This window comes from Thalassophryne amazonica, chromosome 18, assembly GCF_902500255.1.
Source record: "Thalassophryne amazonica chromosome 18, fThaAma1.1, whole genome shotgun sequence".
NCBI lineage: Eukaryota > Metazoa > Chordata > Actinopteri > Batrachoidiformes > Batrachoididae > Thalassophryne > Thalassophryne amazonica.
In genome coordinates, this window is record NC_047120.1 from 39,906,631 (window position 1) to 39,920,662 (window position 14,032).

Genomic DNA, 14,032 nt, shown 5'->3' on the forward strand with positions numbered 1-14,032 from the left:
ACAAAACCAAAAGAAAGGATAAAATCGAGTAAGATTGAAAAGAATAAATATAATAAAATAAATGCAGACAGTACTATTTGTCAGGTTACGGCATCATAGGTATAAATAATATAATAACAACAATAATAATAGTAATAATAAGAATTAGAATAATAATAATAATAGTTCTTATATCAATCTAGGGCAGCACAGTGTCTTTCTGTGTAGAGTTTGCATGTTCTCCCTGTGTTTGTGTGGGTTCCCTCTGGGTGCTCTGGCTTCCTCCCACATCCAAAGACATGCATGCTGAACTGGAAACTTTAAATTGACCTTAGGTGTGATTGTGTTTGTTTGTCTATCTATGGCCCTGTGATAGACCGGCGTTCAGCCACACAAGATTGAGCAATAGCAGGTCTGTGATGCCCTTAGATGTCTGGGGCTGGATGCACACCACACTGATCAGATCAGCGCCTACCCTGGGCAGCACTGTGGTTTAGTGGTTAGCACTGTTGTCTCACAGCCAGAAGGTCATGGAATCAGTTCCCACATGTGGCCTTTCTGTGTGGAGTTTTCACACATTCCCTCTAGGTGCTTCGGTTGCCTACCACATTTAAAACACATGCAGGTTAGGTGAATTGGAAACTTTATAATTGCCCAGGTCTCCTTTGCAAAAGAGGTCTCGAGGTCAATGGGACTAACCTGGTTAAATAATGATTAAATACCCCACCTCATGCTTTTGACTGCTGGGATAGGTTCAAGTCTCACACCAGGAACCTTAATTGGAATAAGCAGGTATAGAAAACGGATGGATGGATGATATCAATCTATATGTACAAGTCCATTTATTTGAATGATTTATACGAATCAGTCATTTTATTGCGTGTTTGTGTTTGTCAGCGAGGAAACATTCATCGACCTTGACTTTGCGGGTCAGTGAACGGGCCAGTGAATTAGTGGATGGATTAGCAGAATCACTGAATACCCTGACTGCAGCATCTGAGAAGCTGAGTGAGGAGTTGGGAGTGTGTGAGATTCCGATGGTCCAGCAAGTTCAAGACCAATATCCTGACTTTCACTGATTTCCTGGACTCAGAAATGTATCTGCATGCAGTGACATGTCAAATGTGTGGTGAGATTCACTTATCTCAGCAGTGAGGTTTATGTCTTGGTCAAAAGATGCCTAGGATGCTCTTATGGAGTCATGCCGTCACGAAATGCCGTGATATTGGGTTGTTCGTAGTGTGGTGACTGCAGCAAATGCTAGGGACCAGAACATGCTCCTAAACTTGAGATACAAACTCCTGAGGTTTGTTTCTTTCGTGCTGACTCCCTGGACTTCTTTGAGCTATCTCTGGTTACAATGAGCCTAGCAACCAATCTACTGATAGCAGCTAATCACCACAACCAATGTTCAGAAAGCACTCAGTCTTGAAAACAGAAAAAAGAAGTGCCAAATCTTGGCTAATTAATTGCATCATAGTCAGTTCTTCAACCGTAATTTACAACAGGGAAGGAAATTATCATTTGATGTCCCAAAACACTATCTGGATCTGAAAAAAATGGAGAAGCGACTATAAGTACTCTCAGAGAACATACTACATTTGGTTTCTGGTCAGGGTCACCAAAGCACAGCTTGTATGAACCCCCTTTGGGTTGTTTTGTGTCGATCATGTAATGGCATATTTGGATATACTTGTTTTTGTTTCTTTTCATTTATACATTTAACCTGACATGGGGTAAGTGGTTAGCTTTGAGAGGTTCCTTCTTGCTAGCACATTGTTTCATGAATCACTTATCTAAATGTTATGATAAAATGTATGATAAAAATCATAAACACTAACATACTGAAGTTGTAACAGTCTCTTAGAAATGGCACAGTATAAAAACTGGAGTTTCAAATTAAAAGGCATAACTTGAGTATCAACCAAGTAAGTAGGTGTACAAGTTAGCATGTTGGCATGGAAGCTAGTCAGTATAATACAAATTAAACACAAAAACTGGGAATTGCATCTAAACTTCCATTCTCAGCAATGGGTAGTCAGTTTTTATTGTCCTTCACTTTGAAATTGCCATTTGTTGTGACGTCTTGCTGAGCCCAAGAACAGGATGTTACTCAAACTGCAAACCTGGACGTATCACATACAGACGTCTTTGGACAATTCTGGAATATATAAATGCTAATTCAATTACAATATTCCCCACAGGTGGTCTCTTCCCATTTCAGGTTGATAATAACAAGAGTTATGTTACAAAGTTACTTTATTATGGCATAATCTGCATTTTCAGCATGTTTCTATTTACAGAACTGAAATCCACCTTATTGTCAATGAGATATCATTGATGTTGCAGCTAAATGTCAAACAAAGTAGTTCCCTATAAATTTCTATGGTGTTACTATTAAATTTCATCAAAATATAGCATGTCTGAAAAAAGCGTACTGTAAAACCTATTTGCACAAATATAATATGTCAACATCTGCAGTTATTATGTTTCTTTTTACACATCTCTATATTACAAAAAGACTGCATGGGTCAATATGAAACTACAAACAACACAGTATTAGAATACAAGCTCAGTTTTTGCCGTATATGATATCATAAAATTTTACACTCAGAAAATCATTAAAAGTGTCTAAAAGATGCAAGCAAAGCTTTTAAAATTTCTTAATAAGAGAAATTCATCCACCCTGGTTCAAATTGAGTTATATTAGTCTACTTTAAAAAACAAAACAAGCAAACCCAAAATAAGCCAAATACTTCCTGCGAAACTAAATCGTGGGTGGTGATGACTAGACTCTCAAGAGGTGATACCAACCTGATACAGATGTCCTTCCACTGAAGCTGTGAGGGCCATTTTTGTTTGTTTGTTTGTTTTGAAAGCAAGCTAAACCACACCTGTCTTAACTTGTGTGGCTTGTTTGCCAATCTTACAATACTGCTGAGGATATTTCTACAAGTGAGAGTCTCCTACAATGTAAGTTTGGGATACACCAGAAGTTAATCCTGTTTGAAATATTAAGCACAATTTTTTTTTTTGCAGATCTCTTCATCCTCCATAAGAACTGTGAGCAGAGAAGATCCGAGGAACCCGTTAACTTATTTTAAACGAGAAGCTTCATGTTAGAACATCCTGAACGCGTTTGAACTCTTGCACACGTCTCTACAGAAGGCTTTGAGTCTGCTTCAGTTAGAAGACACGATCATATTCTTTCAGGATGACCTCCACAATCTGGTTCTGATAAACCATGTGCATTGCAATGTTGACCGATTCCATCTTCTCTGGTCGAAGCAGCGTTGGGCCAAACACAATTGCGACGCTCTGCACTGACATACGATTGCTATCTCCGTACTGGATGACCCTGTCAAAAGAGGAACGGGGAAATGATGCAAGAAATTATACAACTTGTGTAATCTATTTTATAAATTCTTAAAAGCAGAAGTGTTTTCAAGACAGAATGATAAAACAGGTCAAGCATACTTGAGTAAATGGCCAAACAGGAGCTTCATGGTATCATGATTTGGCGGAGGAAGTGATCTGACAAGATCACGAATGTAAAGCACTTTTGTTTTGTGGTCAGGATTTCCTACAATAAGTTCACAGAAATAAATTGGGTGGTGCAATTCAAGTTCATCCACAAAGTGTATCACAGAATACAACTTTTTTTTAACTTTCAAAAATGTGCTTACTGATGGCGTTGATGAACTCATTAAAGTTGCTGTATGGGAAAAGTGGCTCAGGAAGCTCTCGAAAAAACAACTTTAGCGCTCCAGTGATGACATGAACGTCCTCCCACTGGCCATCCTCGAGGTCCAATTCATCTGTTTGAACACACAAGCTCACGTTAAAGCACAGCAGAGAGCACTAGTGTGCACAGTGAGCTAGGTGCATGTGTACTCCTAAAGGTCTGATTAGACGTTTTGCCAAGTTGAGGAAACTCAGCTATAAGTAGAAAATTACCATGATCTGCCTTGAAGCGTAGTTTCTGAATGACAGCGAGGTTCCCACTGACTCTGTACAGTCCATCAATGTCTAATCCTGTAAAGCGACACATGAGCTACAGGGGTTTGATTTTGCTACAGCATGCAACAACATGTCTCTCTTATGTCTCAGGCAGTGTCTTAACAATTCTGATTACCTCTCTTTTCTACTGCTTTGATACAGTTCTCCACAAATCTCGGAACTGTGGTCTTCTCTTGTTCACACAGGGTGGCAAGATGACAACCAAACACATTTTCTGCAGGGGATTAGATTATTATTATTGTTATTGTTTTCTGCTGCATTCACACTAACTGTCGAAGTGACCTGAGTCAGATATGCGAATATTTACATGTGAAATGCTCACTGAATTTTTCATAATTAAATGAGCATCCTAACACAATAAAACTAATAAAAAAGGTAAGCTAATAGGTAAAAGGTTGAGCTAATACTTGTACAACCCCAATTCCAATGAAGTTGGGACACTGCGTAAAATGTAAATAAAAGCAGTGTTGTGTGGGCCGCTGAAGAGGAGGTACTGCTGGCCCACCACCACAAGATGGCGCCCTGCTTGAAGTACGGGCTTCAAGCATGAGAGGGCGTCGGAGTGACCGGGAGTGATAGCTGTCACCCATCATCCGTACCAGCTGTCACTCATCCACTACTCATCACCACCACCATAAAGGCCGGACTGCAACTCCACCTCCCCGCCGAGAAATCAGCTACCATTCAGGTAATTTCTCTGCTGAACCTGGTTCGAGCATTAGTCTGATCTCTTTTGCAGCCGTTTTCCTGGGACGGATTCCCTGTCTGCTGAGTTGGCGTTTGGTGTGGACTGCGACGGCTTCGCCTCCCACCCCACCCAGATAAGTGGTTGTCTCAGGAGCTGTTTGAGTGTGTTATCGGAGGTGGAGGTTCTCCCTCCTAACTGAACACTGACTGTGGGATTACTGAGTGTGCGAACTCACACTCATCAGTACTGTTTCTGTTCTCTGCCAGCAGTACCGGGTCTGACTGCTGAAGACAGTGGCCACCTGGGGCGCAGGGCTTGGCGGCTCCGGTGTTCTTCAGATCCGTTGGTGGTGGAAGCTGTGTGGGATCCGGCTCTTCTCTCGCCAGACGTCTTCTATCTTCAAGCCTGCCCACACGTCACCTTGTGTATAATTGACATTCCACCATATTGGTATTGTCTGTACTTCGTTGTGTGATTCACAACATTAAATTGTTACTTTTTGGCTTATCCATTGTCCGTTCATTAATGCCCCCTGTTGTGAGTCCGTGTCACGACACTTTCACAACAAGCAGAATACAATGATTTGCAAATCCTCTTCAAGCTATATTCTGTTGAATACACCACAAACAAAAGATATTTAATGTTCAAACTGATAAATTTTATTGTTTTAGTGCAAATATTTGCTCATTTTGAAATGGATGCCTGCAACACGTTTCAAAAAAGTTGGGACAGTGGTTTGTTTACCACTGTGTTACATCACCATTCCTTCTAACAACACTCAATAAGCATTTGGGAACTGAGGACACTCATGATTGGGTATAAAAGGAACATCCCCAAATATCTCAGCCGTTCATGGGTGATTCTTTAACTACAGGTACTACTGGCCTTGTAAATGTAATTTCCACCACACCATTGCCTTACAATATAATGCGCCTTGGGGCAACTGTTTGTTGTGATTTGGCGCTATATACATGTGCTCTGATGTCACTGTTTATCTCCATAGAAACTACCCAAACAATCTTTCATACAAACTGTTTAGGGACATTACAGTGTTGTGGTCGAAATTACGGCAATAGTGTGGGACAACTACATTTTGTTAAAAAAAAAATCACAACAGTTGTATAACATTGAATACTCCAATTATGTTTTGATTATTTTACTGATATTTTATTCAGAGATATTTTAAAACATTAGAAAAAATGTTTCTTTACCATTCATTTTTATCATTGAAGATCAAAAGTCTGGGTGTGGGACAAGCACAAAACGGCAATATTTGCATATAATGATGCTGAAAAAAGGTGAAAACGTCATCATAGACTACTAGAACAAATTTCTTAACACACTTTCATTGTAAAGATAACTATAAAAGTGTGAAATGTCCCCTTTTTTCTGTTTTTCATACAATATGATCAAAGGACATAATAAATGCCGGTAGTCTAAGAATCACCCTCATAAGCAAAGCAAAGATCACCACTTTGTGAAAAACTGCATGAAAAAATAGTCCAACAGTTTAAGAACAATGTTTCTCAATGTTCAATTGCAAGAATTTAGGGATTTCATCATCTACAGTCCATAATATAATCAGAAAATTCAGCAAATCTGGAGAACTTTCTACACGTAAGCGGCAAGGCCGAAAACCAACATTGAATGCACATGACCTTCAATCCCTCATGCGCCACTGCATTAAAAACCAACATCAATGTGTAAAGGATCTTACTGCATGGGCTCAGGAACACTTCAGAAAACCATTGTCAGTTAACAGTTTGTCGCTACATCTACAAGTGCAAGTTAAAATTCTACCAAGCAAAGTGAAAGCCATAAATCAACAACATCCAGAAACGCCACTGCCTTCTCTGGCCCCGAGCTCATTTGAAATGGACAGATGCAAAGTGGAAAAGTGTGCTGTGGTCTGATGAGTCCACATTTCAAATTGTTTTTGGAAATCATGGACGTTGTGTCCTCTGGACAAAAGAGGAAAAAGACCACCCAGATTGTTACCAGCCCAAAGTTCAAAAGCCAGCATCTGTGATGGTATGGGGGTGTGTTAGTGCCCATGGCATGGGCAACTTAAACATCTGTGATGGCACCATCAATGCTGAAAGGTACATCCAGGTTTTGGAGCAACACATGCTGCCATCTAAGCAACGTTTTTTTCAGGGACGTCCCTGCTTATTTCAGCAAGACAATGCCAAGCCACATTCTGCACGTTACAACAGCGTGGCTTCGTAGTAAAAGAGTGCAGGTACTAGACTGGCCTGCCTGCAGTCCAGACCTGTCACCCACTGAAAATGTGTGGCGCATTATGAAGCGCAAAATACGACAACGGAGACCCCGGACTGTTGAACAACTGAAGTCGTACATCAAGCAAGAATGGGAAAGAATTCCACCTACAAAGCTTCAACAATTAGTGTCCTCAGTTCCCAAATGCTTATTGAATGTTGTTAGAAGGAAAGGTGATGTAACACAGTGGTAAACAAACCACTGTCCCAGCTTTTTTGAAATGTGTTGCAGGCATCCATTTCAAAATGAGCAAATATTTGCACAAAAACAAAGTTTATCAGTCTGAACATTAAATATCTTGTCTTTGTGGTGTATTCAATTGAATATAGGTTGAAGAGGATTTGCAAATCATTGTATTGTGTTTTTATTAAATTTTACACAACGTCCCAACTTCATTGGAATTGGGGTTGTATATACCTCAAAAAATTAGTTTTAATATTGTATGTTAGGATGTTAATATTGCAGTGTGAAGTGCTCACTGTTTTTGTAACTACGTGATGGTGCAAGTATATGTCACTTCCGGCGAAGTGGAAAATCCGTACTTTCGCAACTGGCCGCCCGATGAAAACATGCTCAGGCTGTACTGCTTGTCCAATGAAATCAGCTGGTTGGTTTTATCCCTAATTTGCTTCTAATAGCCAGCTGATAACTATTATTGCCTGGAACAATGAGATTATACCCTAAGATGTTAACCACTGTACATTAAATTGATTTTACTGAGGAGTCTGACCCCTTTGAAAAGTGATCAAATTATGTGTGTTTGTACTGAGTTTGGAGATGTTTTCATTGGCCAAAAATGGCCACCAGAGGGCTCTGGGGTAAAGTCCTCGGCAAACCATATACCTGTTAGGATGCTAATTGTCATATTTGTGCCTCAGTACATTTATATAAACCCTCAAAAGTAAAAGGTCAAGCTAATATGTATACTTTAAATAATTAGTTTTAATATGTTAGGATTGCCATGTGTAATGGTCACTGAATTTTTCCAATTAATTTGCCTAAGTATGTTAGGATGATACACCATCATATTAGCTCCTTAGCCCCATTATGTAAACAATCTGAAGTGAAAGGTGAAGTTAATATATCTTAGGTAATTAGTTTTAATATGTTAGGCTACTAATATTGCTAATATGTGTGAAATGCTCATTGAGTTTTTCCTAACTACGTATATGCCTTAGCATGTTAGGATACAATCGTATTTGTGCCTCAGCACATTTATATAAACCCTCAAAAGTAAAAGGTCAAGCTAATATGTATACCCTAAATAATAAGTTTTAATATGTTAGGATTCTAATATTGCCATGTGAAATGCTCATTGAGTTTTTCCTAACTACGTATATGCCTTAGCATGTTAGGATACAATCGTATTTGTGCCTCAGCACATTTATATAAACCCTCAAAAGTAAAAGGTCAAGCTAATATGTATACCCTAAATAATAAGTTTTAATATGTTAGGATTCTAATATTGCCATGTGAAATGCTCATTGAGTTTTTCCTAACTATATGCCTTAGCATGTTAGGATACAATCGTATTTGTGCCTCAGCACATTTATATAAACCATCAAAAGTAAAAGGTCAAGCTAATATGTATACCTTAAATAATAAATTTTAATATGTTAGGATTCTAATATTGCCATGTGAAATGCCCACTGAGTTTTTCCTACAGCAAGTTAGTGCTGTAGATGTTTTAGATCATTTCTACCATTAACAATTTGTAATATTAACCATATATATATGCAGTTGTCGTTTTTGGTGTTGAGCTTGAAAAGATTTTGACAACAGCTGCCACCAACCACCAGAAAAAGTTGTCTGCAGAGTGCAGAGTTTTTGCTTTATGGAAGTGAAAGGCAATGAATATGTATTTTTTTAAAAAGTTGACAAAAGTAATATAAGTTATGGTGTTTTCCTTGACACTTGAGGTACTTTGGCCAGATGTCTGGCCATTCACTTTCTGCGGATATTACGCCACCTTCTGGTTGGTGAAGAGAACAACGTGAAAAAACTGAAAATGGAACTTCAAAACATACTATAAGTGCAGATATGCATACTGCATCTAATTAATTAGCAGTAACATTAAAATGACAGAATAATTCTAAATATCGAATATGCATGGACAGTGTACCAGACATCATGAATACTAAAAATCAAGCAAACATCTTTAATGCATGAAAAGACTAATGAACCCTTGTGCATACCTCTGATGTAACCTTTCTCCTTGACTGATTGCAGTGTGGGCCGTTTCATGAGGAACTTCATCAGCTTCGTTCGAACCCTCTTCTGTTCTGTTTCTCCTGCAGAGCTGGATGAGTGGGTGACACTGGACCTGGAGGCTAGAAAAATGTAATCTTCTAATGATTGCACTCTGATTTCTTAATGGGCCTGATCTAGCTAACTAGGTCATGACGAACTGGGACATCAAATTGTTAATTCAGGCACACTTCTCTGTTTTCTCAGTTCACCTCTTTGTTTTTCCACATTGCCTCCAGACTTGTCATCTCGTTCACTGACGTCTCCATCCTCTTCCTCTGAATGATGGTCCTGGAACTCCTGACACCAGTAGACCAACACAAATGTTCAAAACCAGGTTTGTCACATAATTTCTATATGGATGGAATTTGAACACGTATAAATTTGCAACATTTCTGATTGTTTTATGGATAGTGTTATTATGGTGCAAACTGAAGAGTGCAGTATGGTTCATTGGTGCACATATGAAATAAAGTGGAGATGGAAAACTATAAAACTTCAAGAGAGGAAATTAAATCAAATGCATTCAGAGACCGATGGATTTACGTATAAAAAGTAGAAAAGAAAACAAAAAAAGTCTAGACGCTATGTCCCTCTTACCCAGAATGACAGCCAAAGAGAAACTATAGCACCTGATCTCGAGGTATCACTTCCTTTTTCTCAGTTAGTGCCATATACAGTTGATGGAGATGGAAACAGCTTTGCTGAAAGTACATGCCTACTAAGTATCTTATGTTCAGTCATCTGATGTTTTGCACCCTCATCAGTTTGGATTAAGAGGTGAATACACAGTGATTTTAATTTACCCCATGGACAAGAAAATACTATGTTCAGCTCATTGAAATGTAAACAGTCTTAGACTGGAACAATACTATATTATCTGAAGACCAAATCAGTGTTTCTGTTACCATGCGTGAACAGTGTATTGCTTTTGTTGTCTCCTGCCACGTCTCTATTTGCAGGTGTGTAAAAAATAAAAGCACCTGCTTGCGGCAGAATGCGGAAAAGACAAAAACCTCTCTGTCTGTGCATGCGTGTGTGTAACTTCGATCACGGACAAACTGTGGACAGCTGACATTTGCCATTTTGTATGCTTATTTATTTTGGGTCAAGGATGAATGCTGCCAAAACTGAACATTGATAGAACTAATATTTTTGGAGAAAGTATGGATATTAGCTAACAACACTGAACAATGGAGGTTGGTAATTACATTCTGGACTCACACACCATTCCAGCAGGGGGCGGTAAATCATCTTTATATTAAAAGCGTGAGTGCGTGATTTTATTCAGAAAATTCAATATAAGTACATAATATAATTGTAAATACGTTAAAATTACATGGATGATACAAGAAAGTGAAACACCTATTTTCATTGTGGTCCATCTAAAAATCAAATGTCAAAATAGAAGTAATAATAAAATAAAATAAAATAATAATAAGTGTGTATATGATAGAAAGAACCTAAACAATTTATAAATACATTAAGACAGTAAATTAACATTCAAAAAATTACATAATTAATGAGAAATAAAAGGGATGAGTTCCTCTTCTAAAAATTGTTCTAAAAATATTCTGGATTTATTATACAATCTTTCCTTAATTTATCACCACCCTTGAAAAAAAACACTAGCCAACCTAGAGCTCATGGATCCCCACGTGCAACACACTAATAATAATAATAATAAGATATTTATAAACCAAGTATTGTGAATTTGTAGGCATTGTTATTTTTTACCAAGACATCTGTCAGCCATAAACAGTCTCTGGGGCCCATTGTTCACACTAGTTCTTTTCTGTGTGGATGTAAGACATCAGCAACAATGGATCACAAAGATGAGAAAAATGCAGGATTGGCTTTCTGATGTAAAATGATCCTGTTAGTGAAGACAGTTGCTTCATCACTCATCGAGTGCAATCAGTCTAAAATGGTACACTTGTAGAGGTTTTCCATATTGGCATGGTATGCTATTTGTCTGGTGGACTATGTAAAAGCCTTTAGCCCTGTGACAGGCTTGTGCATTGTCCAAAGTTTATCTCTCATCAGCTGTGTGCTGAGATACAGCCCAGTGTTCTATAACCCTCAGTCATAAGGGAAAGAAAATAAACGAATGGATGGTGCAATTTTAAATTCAGTCTATAATTCTCATGCATACACAAAAATTTGAATTGCAGTAATGTTGATTATTTTCACTTGTCAGTAATCAAAAATGTAATAACTTACAAATTGTCGTATGGTATCCACTAAGATTTTGTGCCAGTCCTGGATGATGCTTTCAGTATCGTATTGTATCAAGAACTCAACACCGTTCTTGCCTTTCAACTGGAACAGAGCAAGTTAGATAATGAAAAGCACCATTAATCACATGTGGACTGCATAGAAAGAAAAAACAATTATACATTATGTCTGACCAATCACATATCGCTTCACATTTGCAGAATGTCCTGTTTACTTGAACTCTTATGATTACTGTATGCACAAGATCAGGTTTTGTTTTCAGCATAACACTGGAAAATATAAATCCCAATCTCAAATGGATCCACCCCTGCTCAAATATGTACTCAACAAAAATTTGAATGCAGTTTTCACTCCTGTTTTCCACAACATGAAATAAAAGGCTGCTATGGAAACAAAAAGCTTACTTTCCTTTTGCGTTGTTCACAAATTTATTAAAATCTATGTTAGAGAGTACTTCACCTTCGCCAAGATAATCCAGCCACCTGGCAGGTGTGGCATATCAACATGTTGATTAAACAGCATGATTATTGCACAGATGTTCCTTGGGATGGGTCACAATGAAAGCAACTTGAAAATGTACAGTTGATATAGAAAAAAAAAATCTTTATGAGGTGAAGAACCCGGCTCTAGTGAACCTGGGTTGGCATGGTAACGTGGTCTGCAGGACATTGCTGCAGTTAGCACGCCTGTTCCCCCCACCTTTGTACAATGTGAGAAAACTGCACATTTTTGTGCAGTACTGTGACCAGTCCAGGGTACATGTGCAATAATTATGTTTAATTTGGCATCATGACATGCCACAGTAGCCAGGTGGATGGATTATCTTGGCAAATGGAAAGTGCTCAAATAAGAAAATTTGAGAAATAAGGTTTTTGTGCACATAGAACAAATCTTCCGTCTATTATTTCAATGCATGAAAATGGGAACACAAAAAAAACCAATGTGTTTCATTGATATTTTTGTTGAGTATATGTTATGTTATGATGATAAAATGTCGTCCAGTTGGCATCTATTGCATTACTTCCCTTATCAAAAATTAAACAAACCTCTAAAACATTCTTTTTGCTGGATTTATCCTTGGAAGCCCATCCAATAGTTGCACCTCGCAGCTCCACTGTGACCTCTGGGACAATGTGATTGGTCTTGTTCTGTGTGTGGACAAAGATACAGCTGTTTAAAAGGCTGACAGCACCCCAATAAAGAACTGTTTAAGGGGCAGCTGATTCTTTCTGACAGCTCGTACTTAACCTAACGGCATGCCTCCAGGCTGCAGGTTGACATGTAGTTTCATAGAAATAGCAAGACTACAGGTGGCACGAAGAGACGTCAACCACGTATGAAGTATCCAAACACTCCATCACAACATTCAATTCACATGTCAAAGTGACTTACTAACGATGGATGGCCACTTTTTTAATCATGTAATTGCGTGAATAAAGAAATGTTTGTTCTTTAATTACACAGAGAGGATCATACCGAGGCTCCTGTTGTTGTAGACTTTGGGTCTTTGTAGAAAGTCAGCACTCCTCCATGAAGAACCGCCCATGTCTGGGCCCAGTTTTTCCTGAAAAGTGATAAAAAAAAACAAACAAACAAAATATACTGTGACATAAAGCTTTAGGTGTGAGACAACACATGACACCATCCACACCCACACTCCCGAACATGAGACGCCATCGTGGCATTTAGGCTTACCTGACTTTTTTGCCATTCTCAGAAACTTTTGTCTTGTTGAGAATTCCGGCTTTCTCCAAGTTTTGCAGCTGAAAGTGGAAAAATGTTTTACATTCAGTTTTTGCAATACTTGCAGCTGTTTGGATTACAGTATGAGTCAGACTGCACTGACATGACGGAGGCGTGACTATGATCACAGTGCCAAATGCAAACTACACCAAGCACATAGGAGCCCATACCATTCAGCAGCACATGGCCAAACGCATCTGTCATATACTGTTTAGCACGAGTAAGTTGTTAGAACCTGAAATACATCAAAACACTAAAAAGAATTATCGTCTGTTCTACTTGCCTTAAAAACTGAGTAAACTTATCTACAAATTTAATTTTGTTTCAACACAAAAGGTTAAGTCACAAATGACCATTAATTAAACCACTTTTATAACTTAAACTTATGTACTGAAACAAAACTTTTTAAGGCAACAGTTGAACTTAAGTTTTTAAGTAGAAACACTGATAATTTTACAGTGAATGAATGAAAAAACATCCCTTGCAAGCAAAAAAAACAAAACAAAACAAAACAAAAACTCCATCAAAGTGTACGACACTGAAAAAAGAACCAAGTTATATTAAGTTAGTAAATTAGAACAACTCTAACTTACAAACTTAAGTTCAAACAACTTAATTCATTTAGATGTTACCAATTGAAACAATTCATTTAAGTTGGTTCAACTATTGTCTTTTTTCAGTGTATAAAAGACACCTAAAATGGTATTAATGGAATATTATTACCATATTTTCCGAGTACAAATTGCACCGACGTATAAGTCGCACCTTCATTCTATATTTTTTTTCTTCTGTATTTATCCTTTCATTATTAGAGTTTATTTTGTTTAGTGCTTTGAT

General features: G+C 38.0%; 1 protein-coding gene across 3 annotated transcripts in view; it reads right to left on the bottom strand.

The window, feature by feature from the left end:
• Positions 1 to 2,220: 2,220 nt before the first annotated feature.
• Positions 2,221 to 14,032, bottom strand: part of LOC117530473 (rho GTPase-activating protein 27-like) — a 49,498-nt gene continuing 37,686 nt past the window's right edge. For all 3 annotated transcript variants that reach the window (XM_034193381.1, XM_034193379.1, XM_034193380.1), the window contains 11 exons: positions 13,148 to 13,215; positions 12,929 to 13,016; positions 12,499 to 12,600; positions 11,438 to 11,536; positions 9,427 to 9,514; positions 9,163 to 9,297; positions 4,115 to 4,213; positions 3,937 to 4,014; positions 3,666 to 3,797; positions 3,457 to 3,562; positions 2,221 to 3,337 (listed from right to left, as the gene is read on the bottom strand). In XM_034193381.1, coding sequence (XP_034049272.1) covers positions 3,166 to 3,337; positions 3,457 to 3,562; positions 3,666 to 3,797; positions 3,937 to 4,014; positions 4,115 to 4,213; positions 9,163 to 9,297; positions 9,427 to 9,514; positions 11,438 to 11,536; positions 12,499 to 12,600; positions 12,929 to 13,016; positions 13,148 to 13,215 — 1,167 coding nt within the window. In that variant the 3' untranslated portion in view covers positions 2,221 to 3,165. The remainder of the gene's footprint in view (positions 3,338 to 3,456; positions 3,563 to 3,665; positions 3,798 to 3,936; positions 4,015 to 4,114; positions 4,214 to 9,162; positions 9,298 to 9,426; positions 9,515 to 11,437; positions 11,537 to 12,498; positions 12,601 to 12,928; positions 13,017 to 13,147; positions 13,216 to 14,032) is intronic.